The sequence below is a fragment of the Etheostoma spectabile genome, chromosome 9 (assembly GCF_008692095.1).
Source record: "Etheostoma spectabile isolate EspeVRDwgs_2016 chromosome 9, UIUC_Espe_1.0, whole genome shotgun sequence".
NCBI lineage: Eukaryota > Metazoa > Chordata > Actinopteri > Perciformes > Percidae > Etheostoma > Etheostoma spectabile.
The window spans coordinates 14,481,545-14,499,013 of NC_045741.1; the positions used below are offsets into that span (position 1 = coordinate 14,481,545).

General features: G+C 40.8%; 1 protein-coding gene across 1 annotated transcript in view; it reads right to left on the reverse strand.

Moving 5' to 3' along the window:
- The window catches only part of nek7 (NIMA-related kinase 7), a 76,754-nt gene that overhangs the window by 31,627 nt on the left and 27,658 nt on the right, over positions 1 to 17,469 (reverse strand). Inside the window, exons 2-4 of the mRNA XM_032525609.1 lie at positions 11,351 to 11,438; positions 3,922 to 4,062; positions 2,635 to 2,697 (exon numbers count right to left, since the gene is read on the reverse strand). Coding sequence (XP_032381500.1) covers positions 2,635 to 2,697; positions 3,922 to 4,062; positions 11,351 to 11,404 — 258 coding nt within the window. The 5' untranslated portion in view covers positions 11,405 to 11,438. The remainder of the gene's footprint in view (positions 1 to 2,634; positions 2,698 to 3,921; positions 4,063 to 11,350; positions 11,439 to 17,469) is intronic.

A 17,469-nucleotide genomic window follows, 5' to 3' on the forward strand; every position in this document is an offset into this window, starting at 1 on the left:
ACAACCAACCCCTCATTCACAACTTGAACCTCAGGCGGAGGATGCAGAGAAATAAAGAGATATGTTCACATGTAGATGTTTATGTTAATGATGAATACAATGCAACAATCGTTCATTGGGAAATATCACATAGTTCTGCATGATTATGTAATTACACATGCTCACTGAGACCCACCAGTGTGTGTAATTACTTAATCATGCAATGTGATATATTTGGTGAGCTGGTGATGTGTTTCAAAGAAGAACAAGATACTGAGTAATGCAATCTGATGTTACAACATTAACCATGATAAGAAATTAGGTTGCAGTGTATTTAAAAAAGGAATTGCATGCTCATATGAAAGCAGCTGGTAAAAATTTGAACAATATTAAATAGATCCAAGTATCTTTCAGCTGAGAAAGTTTAAGTAAAAACGGTTTCTAATGTCCATCACAAGTAGAAACTAAGCCTTGTGTTGCACGACATATTGATATTTATCACTTCACTGAACAAGAAAATGAGTAGATAGGCAATGTTGGGTTGTTTGTCCATTAGATGGAGAACTAAATAGGTACTAAACTTGCAAAAGAAATGCATTGCTCTTAAAGAGACCAAAAGATTAAACAGAATTTATAGTGTGTGTGTGCGTGCGTGCATTTGTGCATGCGTGCGTGCATCAGGTTAAATGAAGCTGTTTGCTGCCAGTTCTCTGTCTTGTCAGTAAACCTCTGGTATATTATAATCAGATGCAGAACCCAGACATGCAAGCACACACCACGCATTTTTGCAAAAACACAAAACACAGAAGCAAACACAGACGTCATTATAGCTTTTCACTGCTGATTAGGGAAGGTCATTGGACTTCAGAATATAATCCAGGCTTGTAACCCACAAGCGAGTGGAATTCTTAGCTGTGGGATTTCAAGAAGGGAGAAACTAGCAGTGATCAGGCTATATCTACAACCAACATTCCCATCAGCGAGGATTTAGACAAAAGAGCAGACTGAGAAGTGAGATTTGAAAGTTGAAATCATCACGCCAGAACGGGAAAATACAGATGAACGGGCAGACAAACACAGACAGACAAACAAACAAATAGGCAGACCGTTGAAAGGCCATGACTCCGTCTGTGTGTGCGTGTGATCATGCGCCTGTATGTGTGTCATTCCATTCGGTCCATGCCAGTGTGCCTCTCATTATTCTGATTTGGCTGTGTCTCCTGTTGGCCTGTCTAGTAAGGGATAAGGCAGAAGGATTGTCTCTCTCACACTCAGCCCTTTATTATCAGGCTTGCTGGGCAGTGCAGGGCTGGGCATAACTTCCATGTTCACTAGCAATTGGCTTACAAGATGAAAAGAAGGAAACAAAAAGCTCTGAAGGAGGGATGGAAGGAATTATATAGCAACTGGGTGAATAAGACGGACAAGATAGGAACAAGCAGAAGGTAAAGGACACAGAAAAAGGGTATGAGGATCCATGTAATGAGAGAATTAAAGTACATGCCTAAAGGAAATGAGAAACGTAGTCACCTGGAAGAGCCCTGCCCTGACCCTTCTTAGGAGGTCAGAGACACAGATCCAGGCAAACCACGCTTTCTCGCACGGTGAAGAGATCTGCTGCTCAGATTACAGCTCTCTACCGGGTTTCGCTTGCATCCTAGTATTGTTGTCTTTGATTGGCCCAAAAATTCCAGAGAGCTTCCACTGATGTGTTTGCGTCGTACAAACTAATTGGCTTGTTTTCTTTCCCTGTGTATGTGTGAGCAGGAGTATGTGCACAACATGCCTGTAGTGCACATGCATGCGCAAAAAGACTACATGTATGGAGGAATACGCTATCAGGAATGCATGAATGAACACAATCAAACCACAAACACACAACTTCGACATGCGTCTAGGATCTTGCAGACAGGGGGAGATATTGACGCCATCATTAGTTTGTACATTAGTATTTTAGAGCAACCCTGCTGACACATGTTTATGGTAGCTTGATAAGTGAAATAACTTCATTAGGGGGGAAAAAGTAAGGCAAGATCAGGAAAGGGAGGAGGTAAAACATCAAGAGACACATGCTGATGCACTGTTGCCCATCTCTGAAAATTATAAAAAGATTTAAAAAACAAACAAAAAAACAATAGTGTTGGCATTTTAAAAAAAAGAGTCAATGTGAGCCTGGAATGATGTTATACTGGTAAGCGCGCGGACGCACGCACGCAGACAGACAGACAGACAGACAGACAGACAGACAGACAGACAGACAGACAGACAGACAGACAGACAGACAGACAGACAGACAGACAGACAGACAGAGTCATGTGGAGACAGTAATACACATGTATTGTACAGTCACACACACATCATTCATATTTTCACTTGTGTGCACAAATACTCAAACACTGCTCTGCATTCATAACCATGCAAGGAAGTGCGCACACACACACACACACACACACACACACACACACACACACACACACACACACACACACACACACACACACACACACACGTGCATGTGCCCACACATCGACACATAAAATCCAAGCCGCCTGGTGCAGATCAATTGTTTTCTTGTGGTGGAAGGTCTCAGCTGAGGCACCTTAAGAGAACAGAGCGAAGAGCATGACGCCGTCTCCCTCCTCTCTGGTTCTTTACCTTAAGGAGATCTATCTCTTTGATGCAATCTTGCCGAGCTTTGGCATCCATCAAGTCGAATATCTATCAAGAGATCAAAGGGGGGGATGTTATGACATATTCAAGAAATGGTTAGATGGAGAGATGTAGAGAAGATAAGGGAAAAAAAAAACACAAAACACAAAACATGGCTGCTGTTATCTTGAGGGTGGCGTTGGAGTGACTACAGGTGTTTCACATCGGAGTAACACGCACAGATTCCTGTGTAAGGTGTGTGTGTGTATGTGTATGCTTAACCATAATAACAAAATATCCTCCTGGTGGTGTGTATAGTCAATGAATACTGAATGTATGTGGATGTATCCGTGTGTGCGCACATTCCCCAAGAGAACTGAGTCATATGGTGAAGGTAAATTAGCCTACACAGCACTTCACCACAACGAAAATACAAATAACTCACATGCATGTTTAAATGTGTGAATGTTGTAGTAGTTACTCACCCTCGATGTGGTCAATAGTTAACAATTTTTTGATTAAAATATATATTTCTTTAAATGACAAAATTTAAAGTCTGTAGCTGTGTTGTCTCAATTGCGCAAATTGGGGTGGTTTCTGCCTTTGTGGGAAAAGAGTTGATGCACTAAATGGGACGCAAAAACGCCTTTTCCAAATAGGTGATGACGTATCAAACATTTAACTCACATGAATGATGAGCGGTTTCCGCTGTTGCCCACTTCCCGGATATTCCCATAGCGTCTTAGTGTTTGGACAGCATGAAACAAGGCTAATACTAGCTGACATGTACGAACACTTAAAACTTGCCCAACTGAATTAAATGCCTTCCCATTTTCTCTCGTATAGATGGCCAAGATGACTACTACTTCTACTTCTTTTACTCGGACGGATTAGAGTCGTGCGTACTTCATGCGAAACTATGCTGTAACCTAGTTTATTCGTTATCCAAACCATTTCAAATGTACGCTTAAAATTTGCTTGACAATTTGTCGCTCTTTTCTTGTATCTTTTTGTAATTTATTTCTGATGTATCGTGCTTTGTTGAGTTTATCAAGTTGAATCAAAATACCAGTGTGTGGATTCATGACTTTCTACTAGAATGAAGGTGAGATCCCTAGTGCTTTATTGCCCATAAGTGTGAGTATATTTGGTTGTCTGTTTGTGTTTTTCTGGTGACAGACAGTCTCAGGTTACCCATTCATGAGGACAAAAAAAAACGCAAGAGGCAAGAGTAGTTCAACATCTCACTGGCTGTATATATCGGCTGCAGATGGTATCCGAAGTGATTCTTACCTGGACTTTCTTCAGGGCCATTGACGTGTTGTCTAACAGGTACCTCGCCCTGTACACCTCACTGAACTGGCCCCGTCCAATCTTCTTCTCAATATGGAAGTTTGCCAGCGAGTTATGGCCCATGTCTGGTTGCAATGGTTTCTGAAAGAAAAAACAACAACTCTACTAGCAGTTATGCACACACGACACAACATAACGTGCATGCATGCAAAGTCCTTAGTTTTGTGTTGTTGTTTTTTTTACATAGAGCACCAAGAGGTTTGGAACTTAACTGAAATAGAGATGAAATAATTGTTATCCCTGCAGGGATAAATAAAACATTGTGTTACATAAAATACAGGCACATCATCATTCCGCCTAAGTTGTTTAAGTTCACAGGAATCCAAGTCATCTTCCTTCCTTTGTCTGCCAAGCTCTATCACTGACAGTCTGGCACTGGGCCAAAGACTACAGGACTCCTCTCCTCTCCTCTCCTCTCCACATGATTGCATGTGCAGGCTGAGACACTCAACTCACCTTCCACAATTAAAATAAATAAATAAAAACAATCAAAAATAAACCAGAATGAGCCCCTTGGATATAATGTGTGAAAATAAAGCAAGCGGCATGACCTTTCGAGCCTTTTGGTAAACTTGTACAAGGCGTCAGCGGGAGCAAACACAAGGTGACAGATATCAGAATGCCACATGTCACCGGCACTTGTGCCAATGTGGCCGTGGGAGCAGCTCAGGGGCAAGAAACTTGGGACAGAGGGAAGAAGACAAAGGAAGTTGAGAAAGTCAAAAAAGGAATCTCCCAAGTATTAATACACATAAGAAGGGAGTGTCATCATACTCATGGTAACTCTGTCAAACTGCTTCACTTACGTTTAGCAGTTTGACAGAGTTCCCATCAGACCGGAGGCCATAAACGATTTCCTCAGTACCAACAAAGGAAAACATCCAGGAAATATTTACAATTAAACCCAACCATAATACTATAAAAAGGGAAACAAGTTTAGCTGTATGGTTAGAAGAGAAACAACTATTGATCATTTACAACTGACCATGACTTGACTGATGACTACTTTTAATTAATCAACTTAACGTTTAATAATAATAATAATAATAATAATAATAATACATTTATTTATAGAGCGCTTTTCATCAAAGTGCTTTACAGCAAGAATACACTTTAAATACAAACAGTACAAAAAAATTAAAATCGAGACAGTTTAGTCTGTAAAATGTAAGAAAATTGACCATTACAATTTCAAATGCCCATGGTAACATCATCCAATTGGTTATTTGGTCCAGTCAATAGTCTTGATCCCAAACATATTCAATTATATAAGGCAGAGAAAAGCAGCAAATATTTTTTTCTGACAGATAAATAAATGAACTTATTGTTTCGGTATCAATATTGAACCATAAGCTCATGCCACATACTTTATTTAATACAGCAAAAACGTATATATTTAATGTTGACAAAAGTCAAGTGGAGTCTGTATGCTGACAACACCAACCCAAGATTGAATATTAACAAATACAAAGACACTTAAGCATCTACAGTGACGGGAAGGGAAGCACAACTCCAAACAGGATTTTCCTTAAAAGGTATAAGGCTGGGGGTGGGGCAAGCATTTCATGGTTTTTTAAAGTTTAAAATTGACAGCCAAAGGAAGAGGCGTGAGCCAATTAGATGCCCCGTCCAATTAACACTTAACACCGTTGAGGTGTGTGCATTTTTCAGCATGACACCACCATCGTCCCGAGCTGTCTGAGAGTCACAGTGACAGAGAGCATGATGCACTTACAGGAACTCTAAAAACATGCTTTGCTTATAGCTACCACTAAACAACAAACAGTAACATATTGTTCCAGTTTGGCAAAATGCAAACCTACACAGAGATCTACAAGGTGTGTCACATTGTAAGTGTTGCCATATTGTGCAATGACTTGTCATAATCGTGACAGAAGCACTTGTGCAAGGATAAATGATGGACAGTTTGAGGTGTATATATATTCAGAGAACGTGTCAGAGAGAAACAGAGAGAGAGAGAGAAATTTTTGGGAGGGGGGGAGGCAGAAAGGACAAGAGGGCATTGCTTTCATTCGGTGCGTGGTAGCTTGACAAATGTTAGCATGAGCCTCTAAAGCGCTGTGACAACCGCCTGCTGAGAGCACAGTCTTGCTAATGTGTCCTGGCATGCCAGCCCCCTAATCACACATTTACATATGCAATGACCTACATTTGCATGTCAGATCGCACACTGTCCGGCATGATTAACAGTGGGCACCTCCCTGTGTGGAGTCGCCTTGGGTGGCAGCAGAGGCCATGCGAGGGCGGAAGAGAGGGCTGGAGGGAGGGCGGCTTTTTTGGCAGCCAAGGGGCCGGGCTGCCAGGCAGGATTATGTCAGCCAGCGGCCCCGGCATTAGACACTTCATTAGAGCTAATCTGTTTAGCAGTGGGCAGTGTATGTAAACTTCACAGGCCATTTGCGGCACCTCTTCGCCCCCTGGCCCGGCCTTCAAAGGGCAGCCAGGCCAAAGCTGAGTGACAGGCCGTCTCATCTGCCGCACACGGGTGTCACACAATCAGGAGCTCCCAGCTGAAACACAAGGCCCCGACAAACATAAAGGGAAGTCACAAAGGGATGACCCTGAATGATGCAGGGGTCAGTGTCTGAACCAATCCGGAAGGAGACGGCTGTACAGACTACTGAGTGTAAGGATCTAAACTTGATTGTTCAGATTGTTCATGTGTATGTTAAATATGATGGAAGAGCACAAAAATGAAGGGTAGACTAGTGGACCTTTCAGAAAAACAGTGTTTCTATTTTATCTGAATGGGTGAAGAATGGCCCAATTGCTGCCAAGGGTACACATTTGATTCTTTCTTGGGGTTTTCCATTTAAAGAAAAAAAAGACGAAGAAAAATAATTCAGAAGGCTTGAAAGCTGCATATTAACCTTAAATCAATTATTACCTTTTTTTACGTTTATCCACCACAAACTTCTCATATCAGTGTTAAGGCATAAACAATAAAAAGGAGCGCAAATCCTTTAACAATGGCCAATATCAAGTCATTAGACTTAGACTAAGTCTATTTAAAAATTGGTAAATGACTTAAATCCATTTTGGCTGACTTGCCGCAGTAGTCAATGTTTCTGGTGTTACCTGGAGGTCAGGCATACACCAATTATTTTACTTGCCCACTGCCCCCACCATCGTTTTGCTTTCATTTGAAAATAAAACCCATTTACTTAAATTTTTTGTATCAGCACCCACTAAATATGTTATCGATGTCGGACGAACGATGCTACAATTATAAATTGAAAGTGACTGCTCTGTATAGCAGAAGCAGCAATAGACGATGGCGGGGGATTTGGTGTTAAATAAAAAAGCAAAAGCACCAATTTGGCATTAGTTAAAAGAGAACCTGATAAGGTTATTGAGGCAATCTATAAACTGTAAACCAGCCGGAAAGTGGTGCAGCTCACCAGCTACGCGGCAGAAGCTCGACCGGACAGGCCGGCGCCACTCACAAACATCTTTTCTTGTAAAATGTCTGGTGCAATCGGTAACACCGGTCTTGTCACAAGTTTATTAACAGGTGGGAAAATTTCCTCACCTTGTAATCCTGAGGTTACATGTCAAATGGCAGTAATGATAATTTACTATTTGACCTCTTCTATAAGCTGAGACAAATAAAAAGTAGGGATAGGCCCATTGATTAGTACTGTCTCCTTCTAAATTCTGATCTTTAGATTACAGACGTTAATGTTTTTCTTGACTTACATATCTTCTGTGGTGTGATTATACTATTTTCCCTCATATCATTCTGGTTGGTGATGGGAACAAGCTGCATGGGATGGAGATATGTGGCAGGCAGCCATGCAAGGCATTATGGGTAACGTCTGTGAGGCATAACGTATTTTAGGTATAAAGGTGACACACAACAGCCATGGGCAACTCACTAGCAGGGAGAGGGAGAGAGAGAGAGAGAGAGAGAGAGAGAGAGAGAGAGAGAGAGAGAGAGAGAGAGAGACACACACACACACACACACACACACACACACACACACACACACACACACACACACACACACACACACACACACACACACACACACACACACACACACACACACACACACACACACACACCACACACACACCACACAACACACACACCCCACACACACACACCACACACACACCCCCCAGCTCATCGAAGGAAGCGTGATATGGGCTGCCCAATAATGACACCATTGCCAAATACAACTGACAAGACACATGGAGAGTGGAAGAGGGATTGCGGAAGACAGGCAGAGGGAGAGAGAGTGAGAGGGGGGAAAGACAAGCAGCAGAGGGGCCAGGGTGTGATGTGACAGCCCAGCAGACCCAACGGCTGCCACAGAAAGGCCAGCGGCGGCAGAGAGGTGCCGTCTCCCATGGAGAGAGACAGAGATGGATGCAGTAACAGAGGGAGAAACTCAGGGCACGTCCACATTAAGCCGACTAAATCTAAAAACACACCTCTCCATTTTGGCACACTGAATCAGCATTTTACACACTGTAAAATCTTTAGAGTGAGGCTGTGGCTGCATATTTTGATGTGGATGGGGAAAATAACATTAGCCAACAGTATAAAAAATGAGAGAAAATGAGGAGAGAAAAGAAGGAAAATTACATGCAAGGGTCCCAGACGTGAACCGGGGTTGATGTAGGTCAGTCTGTGCCTTAACCTCTGGTGCCTTTATGCCACCGGAGTGCCCTGTTTTCACTCATTCTAAATCTTGTTACAACTGATCTAGGTGAATACCATGTTGTCATTTGTTGTATTTATTTTGTCAGACTAATTTGAGATCATTAAGTAGTGACCAACATTAAGTGCACACAGTCTCCTAGAAAGTACTATTCATTTTGTCAGTCAGCATTTATGACCCACAACTAAAGACAATTTTTTTAGTTTTAATCAAGTTTGTTTTCTTATTGTTTAAGCAGTTTAGGGTCAACAACGATCTCCATAAAACAACCACACAACTCTTGTGTGGACTGAAATGGCTTTCTTGTAAACCAGACAAAACAAAATTATTAATGTGGCTGTTTCCAAGAGAGACATGGAGGAATACAAGGAGAGACAGAGACAGCAACTGGCAGGCAGGGAGCCCCACTCCCACCCCCCACCAGTCACCTGCCCCCTTAAGCACGGCACCATTCAATATTTCTCAGCCAACTGCCAGGATTCACCCCAAAGGTGCTTATCGTTCTTCTCCTCTCAATCTGCTCCACAACCGCACTGCCTTGTCTCAGCGCTTACAGACAGATCCGTGACTGTCAGACTCTGCAGTGACGATCAAAATCTGATGTGAGGGGGGCCTCCTCACCAACCCTCCCACTCACTCAAAGAGCAAATGCGCCATTAAAAATGCACATCTTACCAGCTCATCTCGTTTACCTAATGCATATGCATCATACCTCCGGGACCAAGAGAAATGATATTGCAAGCGATACTGAATATCCTTCATCACATATACAATTCAGATTTCTCCAGGAGGAGGCTGGTGGTTTTTGTTCCCCCCTGTGCTGCCAAGCAGACTGAACCTTGGGAAAGTGTGAAACATAAACAGGACTTGTTGAAAGACACCCATCTGGATGCTGCTTAGACAGCCATCTACATACTCTAACTGACTCGTTCTCGCCATCTCCCACTAAATGTGAAATCAGTTCAGCGTCCTCTGTGACAGTGAAAAAACATAGAAGGTTCACTGTGCTACCAATAACCTAAGCTCAAAAAGTGGGCCAGGAATTAACACTGATGTAAACTGCTAGAAATAGGCTGAAAAACAGAGAGAGAAATCATTAAGCCTGAACAATAACACACAATCAACTGTTGGGAGATCAGTGGAAGATCTAGTGTGTGTGTGTGTGTGTGTGTGTGTGTGGGGGGGTTTGCCTAAGTGAATATAATCATTAGAGCTTTTATCTGACTTTCGTCTGTGTGCAACCCAATTATCCTTAATTTTGCAATTACAAATCTTAGAATAAATTAACCCCCTTGGCAATTCCAGTGTTAATGTTGCAGTGCCCTTGCATACGCAAGAAAAACAACAACTGAGAGAGCAGGCCCTATTTTTAGTTTTGTTTCTTTCTCCAAAATAAATCAAACATTTTCTCTGGGGCATATGGATGATCCTCTTTGTTTAAAGTCTATTCAATAGTTATGGAGGCAAAAACATCCTTCTGGAGAGAAATCAATGGACCTGATGTTGGAGGGCGGTATTAAAATCCAACAATGACCAGATCTGCACAGAGCCAACCTGAGTTGTATCGAACCAAGAGAGGCGTGCAGGGAGGCCAGGCTACGCCAGCCTCCAGAGCTCTGATCAATAGAAACAACTCAACATTCATCCACTGCTGTCTATCTCACAGCGGTCTGAAAGATGCTCTGACTGAAAGGGACAACTTGATTGCAGCAGGGAAATGATAGTATAGAGTATTTCCAGTTCAAAATGTGAAGTAAGTGGGATACTATGCTTGCAATGAATGGATGAGTAGGTTATATCATCATAAATTATCAAATATGTCCCCTTTTTTGAATAAATCTACAGGGAAATAATTCGTGATGCCACAATCCTTAAGAAATTGAACAAAATCACTCACTATATGATAGAATGTGACATGATGGTATTACATGATCTACTGAAATAGAAACCCTTAGCAACAGGGTGGTATAATGTTTTATCACAGTGCATTTCCAAAAAAGTAAATTGAAAAAACTCTTCATAGATAATTTGACCTGACTTTAACTTGTGACTTAAACAATCCAGACACTTCATCACATTGATACAACAATCCTGTAAATCTAATACGGCCCAAAGTAACCAGAGACTGAGTATGAGACTGATTATAATTCTGTAGTGCTATCAATGTGGGGACAAATTAAATATTAAGGCGGTTGCTTTTAAGCCAGTAGGTGGAAAAGCAGCCACCTTAAGCTTTCATTTGTCCCCACATCGATAGCCCTACTGAACAAAAAAACAGTCCAGTCATCATCACTATAATAGTGTGCTGGCCTTAACCAATGTAACCTGTGTGTTTACTCACTATGTGCAATTCCTATATTCAAACTTTGCATTTATTTATTATGTGTAACTAACTTATTATGGGGCACGTGCAATACCTTACTGTATCAGGGCCTGTGCAATGTCATCTCAACTAATTTTTGCTTTGCCTAAAGGACATTGTGTTTGTATGCAGTTGTTGTCAGCGCTTCTCATTACCCAAGACAAATTTCCTTCGGGACAATAAAGTTTATCTTATAAAAAGGTTTAAAAAAATATCTTTTATGCAGCTAACAATTTTGATCATCTCACTGTACATGTCACCCTAGCTCACCAGCCAGGTTAGCCGATTGGCTTGTGTTGATGCGTGTAGAGTTTACCTGTGGTTGAAAGACTGGAACGGCTGCTTGCTGTCCTTGTGGCTGCGTGTCCATATCCACGGTGTTAGGCGCTTGATCCGTTACACCTCTGAGAACAACAAACACACAAAATAGAACTTCTGGTTAGCCAACTCAACATCATCGGACAAAGAACACTCAGCAGCGGTCACTTCCTTTAAAAAAAAAAAAACCTAAATTAAACAATAACAATAAAATAATAACCTCAACAGGACAACTGTTCTCAATTGTTTAGCACTAAACCATTGAGTGCTGGTTGCAGCCAGAGTGTCCAGTTTCAGCAGAACTGGATTCCACGTCATGCCTGTGGATTTGACACTCCGTCTGGTCCCTCTCAAGTTGCAGCATGACAGAGCTACAGCAGGCAGTGATATTAATCTGAACAAAGCAAAGATAATGCCACTCTGCATTTCCTTGGCATTTGTCCAAGGAACCTTTCATGGGAATTGCTGGTTATACCGGCATTTTACCCAGTTCCACTTAATTCTCTGTTTTCTAAAAGAAATAGGTCACACAGAGGTGAGTGTGTTGGGTATGGGTGTTTGCCCTGGTGCTGTATAACTGCATGTTCGGGCAAGTAAGCAAGCTAATTGCATATGATTCTCCACCAGTCCAGTTCCACACATTATTCACCAATGCAATTAGTAGGGGTGCACAATTCAGAAAATGTTGCGATTTAATATCGATTGTTAGGCTCACGATTCGATTAAAAAAAAAATCAATTTTTTGATTAAAAAACGATTCTCAATTTAAAAAAAACAATACAGAGTATGTACATGTAGTTACTTTTCCCATGTGATAGTATAAACGCCATTACAAAACTCTTTTTTATTTATTTTTTTAAGTAGAATCAATTTTTGGAATTCTATAAATCGATTTTGAATTGGTAGAGCTTAAATCTATTCATAAATGTGATTCAATTTTTTTGCACCCTAGCAATTTGCCTATGAATTCAGTCTCCACTCATGCATGTGGGATGAACTCTGAACTTAACAGATGCTCTTGCATCATTTCCGCGCACGCTGTCAGTAATGCACATACTATTGTTATATGGTCTAACAATTAAGACCAATTTACTCATAATTTACACACAATACAATGCATGCACACCACTGTGTCATGCACAAGTAAATACATACGTGAGAGGAGGTGTTTGCAAGAATTCAACATACAACATTAAGCTGATACATTACTTCACTAGCCACTATCTCTTTCCAAGGGTTTATTTTTACATGAATACTGTACATGCATGCAAACACAAATGGACAAACACATTACAGTTTTAAACAAATCTAAAAAGGGACACAAAAAACTTCACAGTGGGATATTTTCCACTAGAGTGAAGACCGTCTGTCTGCGGATCTCTCACTCTGTCATTTGTGTCTTACTAACCGTCTCTGGTCTCTGTGGCCTCAAACCTCCCTGGCCAATTAAAACACCCCTGGTACAATGGAGAGGAGAATAGCAGAGAGAAGCGGTCTCTCCCCTGATGTTGTCAGTCCCATTCACTAAAGGTTAATAATGCTAATTAGACATCTGCAGTATATATGAATGGCACTATAAGTGCATGTTTGAGTGTGTGTTGGGGGTCTTTATTATGTGCATGCAAGAAAGCATGTGTATTTTGCAAATTCTAACCTTGTTTATTTTAGATGAGTTCAGCTTTTCTTTCCGGGGGATCGCTGGCCTTCATGTGAGCTTTGAAGCTCGTGAAAATAACTGTTTGCACAACACTATTTCTCCTGGGATTGAATTGACTATATTGGGAATATTGTTTTTTTTTCAAAATTTACATTAAAAGCTTGTTTCAAACAAGTTTAAATAAATTCAAATGTAAAAAAATAAATAAGGTTTACATAATAAGGATATAAAACACCGCACTGCTAGAGGCAAAAAGGCAAATTAGAAAAACATTGTTAAATGTCCAATGCTGAATCTTTTGGTTCTTTTTTTTTTTTACTTAATAAAACCACTAAATAATTTGTGTAAAGGCCTAACAATGACACCGTACCCATGCTGCGTAAGTTTTGAAAACACCGATAAAAAGGACAATTTTACTTTTTCCCCATACTAACCATAAACAAGTTGAGCTATAGGTTGAAAATGTAATTCTACACAAAATATAAACAAGTGTTCCGGTTACACAAAAGATCTGCACTACACTTCTCTATCCACACAACCACCTTAACATTTTAAGCATGTGTCTACTCGTTATGGTAATAAAAAGGTATTATCTGTCAAATATCTATCTCAGTATATTTACCTTCATATGTTATATGAGTTGTTGGCACTTTCAGGGAAATGTGTTTTCCTCATTAACATGCAGGCTTTTGTGCTGTTCTTGAATTAGCATGTTCACAAGACCGACTACCACAAACAGACAGCACCATTGTAATACAATGTGTTCCATGGTTAGGGGATCATTGTAGACCTTAGCCAGGCAAGTCTTTGTAATAATTAGTAGAGCCTTTGAATTTGTACCTGTTTTTAATTTGGAAACATTCTGGATAAACATTGAGGGCTAGGTGAAAATAGGACCTATTAGACAAAGGCTGACTGGATGGCTGTCTAGCTGGGTGTCGTGGCATTTTGATTTGGGTGTCACAGGGTACTTTGCAAGTCACCCACCCAGGCAGCCTTTCTGTTGGCAGTCTTGTGTTTTGTGAGATTGGGACTGGCCCCCTTACTGCTCTCCCTAACCCTTTTGTGTTTTGGACTGTCTATGTGTCAAAATAACCAGCGGGCATCGGAGCTCCCCGACGTTCTTTCGCCTCCCACATCCCACGTTAACGGGATCAATTAAGACTGCCATCTTAGATTAAAACCAAGAAACAACACAATTAACGAAGCAAACTCAGTCAAATGAGGCAAGGTTACACTCTCGGGGCTCCTACTCACACACAGTTTAAGTAATGTGCAATTCATCAAAGGCAAAGCCTTATCCTTGTGTCCGGACAAATCAAATACATAAGACTGATTGTGATTTTCATCATGTGAACCTTAAAGCTACTAAAGCTCTCTCTCCATAATCTCTTCTACGCTATTTCCACGGTTTCTCTCTTTGTCTCTGATCCACAAAAAGGAATCTGCTCTCAACACACAAAGGAATTTTTGACTTCCAAAACATTTAGTGGCCACAAACAGCTGTGGAAACTCAAGGTACCAGTGTTTTTTTTATAATTTTGGCAGCAGTGGGGCGGCAGCAGCTAAAGGTTAAATCCCCAAACTATTCATAGGGCTGTCAGAGACTAGTTCAGAGCTTTGGTCTGAGAAAGCTGCCAATATACAACAGAATAGACAGATGTTTAAAGTGTGATAGAGAGAATCAATACAGTTTAAAAATGTGGGTACACAATATGCTCATACCTAAAATCTTGATATGTTTTAGGTCTCAAGCTTTACCACTTAGACTCTTAGCAGCTGCAACGTCACAATCAAATCGACAGTCAAACTATTATATTATTATACTTGAAAGAAAAAAAATGTCCACAGATTATTCCAAACCGCTCTGACCATTTCCATAACAGACCATTTCCAGTGTACGAATATATCATTAATCTGCTAATAAAAATTGGCAAGATCTACAGTGCTTTAGAGCAAGTAATCCATTTATCTCTCTGACAAACTGATGGTTGTTTTTCTGTTGAGTAGTGAAAAAAACTTTACCATCCAGACCACCAACCACTCAGTGTAAACAAACACTGTTTTCTGACTGTGTTCCATCTAATGTGAGACTCCAGCCCGACATTCTCACAGCAGGCCCAATCACACCGAGGTAATTAAATGACAGAGGAGGGAAGGGAGAAACAGAGTGAGGCAAAACAAGGAGTAGAGAAAAGGATATTAACAAGACTATTCAGCAATTGTATTTGTTTATTCATTCATTCATTCATTTACCATGGACAATGCACATTAATAATCATTTCAGTTTACACCTCAATGTAAATGTGCTAGAGTTAGCGAATGAGCTAATTTTCATCTCTCATCCCCGTTTTCTGTGAACAGGCTTCTTTGTTCTCACACTTCCAGCACAAATCTGATTTGTTAATTAGCTTTTTCCTTATTTGTGACACATCTCCATCTCTCACCCTCTTCCTATCTTGCTCATCTCAAATCTGTGATTCCTTTTTTCCTTTTCTTTTGCCGTGACATATGCTCTATCACGCACTGTACAGTGCAAAACTCTACACTCTCTGCTCGACAAGAAATAGACTTTACATAAAGTGCAGTTCCCCTGAAGGGCATAAAATGCTGGCTCCGATCAAAAAATCCACCAAAAGGGCAATCCAACGATTTATGTATTGCACTTTCATAAAGTTGGGGGACTCATCTGATGACATCATCAGGGTTATTTTTTTCAAACTTTGGAGAGCTCCCTGCAGAATCATGGAAGACATTATACACCGTTTTCACAGGCTGAGCAGTATTTTACATGATGAGTAAACTGAGATTCATAAATAAATTCGGTGAAGTGTCCTTTGATGTCAATGGAAAAAAAAAATTAAGTTTTCCTCTTACTTCTCCTGATCTACTGAATCATTTACACACAAAGATAAATCTTTTAAAATCCAATCTGTCTTGGAGTGTTCTTGCTTGACTAATGGGTGACCACCCGGGATTTATGCAGAGTCCATTTCTGCACAACCAACTGTGCCAAGCACATCACTGGTTAAAAAAACATTTAACTTTTTTTTCTTTTTTTTTTAATGTGACCATAAAGATTTTTATTAATTAAATCTTCTTCGAGATTCCAGGACAGATTTGTACTAATACACAGATCCTCGCTACATTACCACTCCACAAATTGTAATTAAACTCACTGTTTACATTAAACATTTACAAAAAAATAGTGGCTAACTGTGTTCAACTAAATACAATTTTCTGTAGCTTGTTCATTAGTCTATACCAAAGACATTTAATTAGCGGGATTGTTCTGGTGCCGCCAGAACAGAGTGGCTAGATGTCCTTCATTTTTGGCCATATGTCCCTCACCTTCCACTTTCTTTGTGTTGGCATTCTAAACTCCGGTCGATTCAGGAAACATCCTCTGAACTAGAACCAACAATCAAATTATATTTATCTTTTATTTGATTAAAATTCTCATCACACACTCAACAACCATTTTAATTCAAAAACGCCCCTCTCTACGTGCACGTTCTACTAAAACAAGTTAATTCCCAAGGCTATTTTGCAGAGGCACCGTATCTGCATCTGGCGGTCACCCAAGATTAGGGCTGCACGATTATGGCCAAAATGATAATCACGATTATTTTGATCAAAATTTTGATCGCGATTATTCTCACGATTATTTGTAGATTTTAACCAAAACAAATTTTATTGTCACATAGGCTGTTTATAACTGCGAGAGGGAGTGTGATGGACGCTATTCAGAGAGACACAGAGATAATTATGAACGGGTCCAGCACGGGTCGAACGGCGGACACACACGTCGTGTGTATGAAACGTCTTTATCATTACAGCGCTGCATTTTTATGAACTATGATATTCTGGCCATGGGTTACATCTCTGGTCCAGGCTTCGGTCCAGCAGCTCCGTCTCACACGCTGTTACTTCACCAACTGAAGTTAGTTGCATTCAATAACTTCTTCTGTGTTCTTCGCCGTAGCGGCCGCGATAGCAGAGTTACCCGCGGAAACACTGGTACAAACACAGGTTTGCCCCTCATACTTAACAATATACAGCGTGTTAATAAAAAATTAAAACTGTAGACTAATGTCAGAAGTGTGGACCGGGCCGCTGTGTGGCGGGGCGCGGAGAGTAAAGAGGAGAAAGAGTAGGACGAGAGAGCGTAGAAAGACCCAACACAGGCACGGCTTTACAGATGAAATGGGTCATGTAACGCAAAATTAAACCATATCCATATAAACAGCATTGCAGCGGATGCGAGGACATTAGCACCGTGCGTCCTAGAGGAGCTAACAGCTAAACGACGCTATGCACGGACTATCACTGCTCACTGCTGTTGTCGGAAAAACAAGAGATGGGACAAAGTGTTGCGTTTACTGGGAAACTGGTAAACCTTGAAACTGACGTATTACCGACAGCTATCTGTTGAGATTTCCTCATGCTACTCTGTCCTC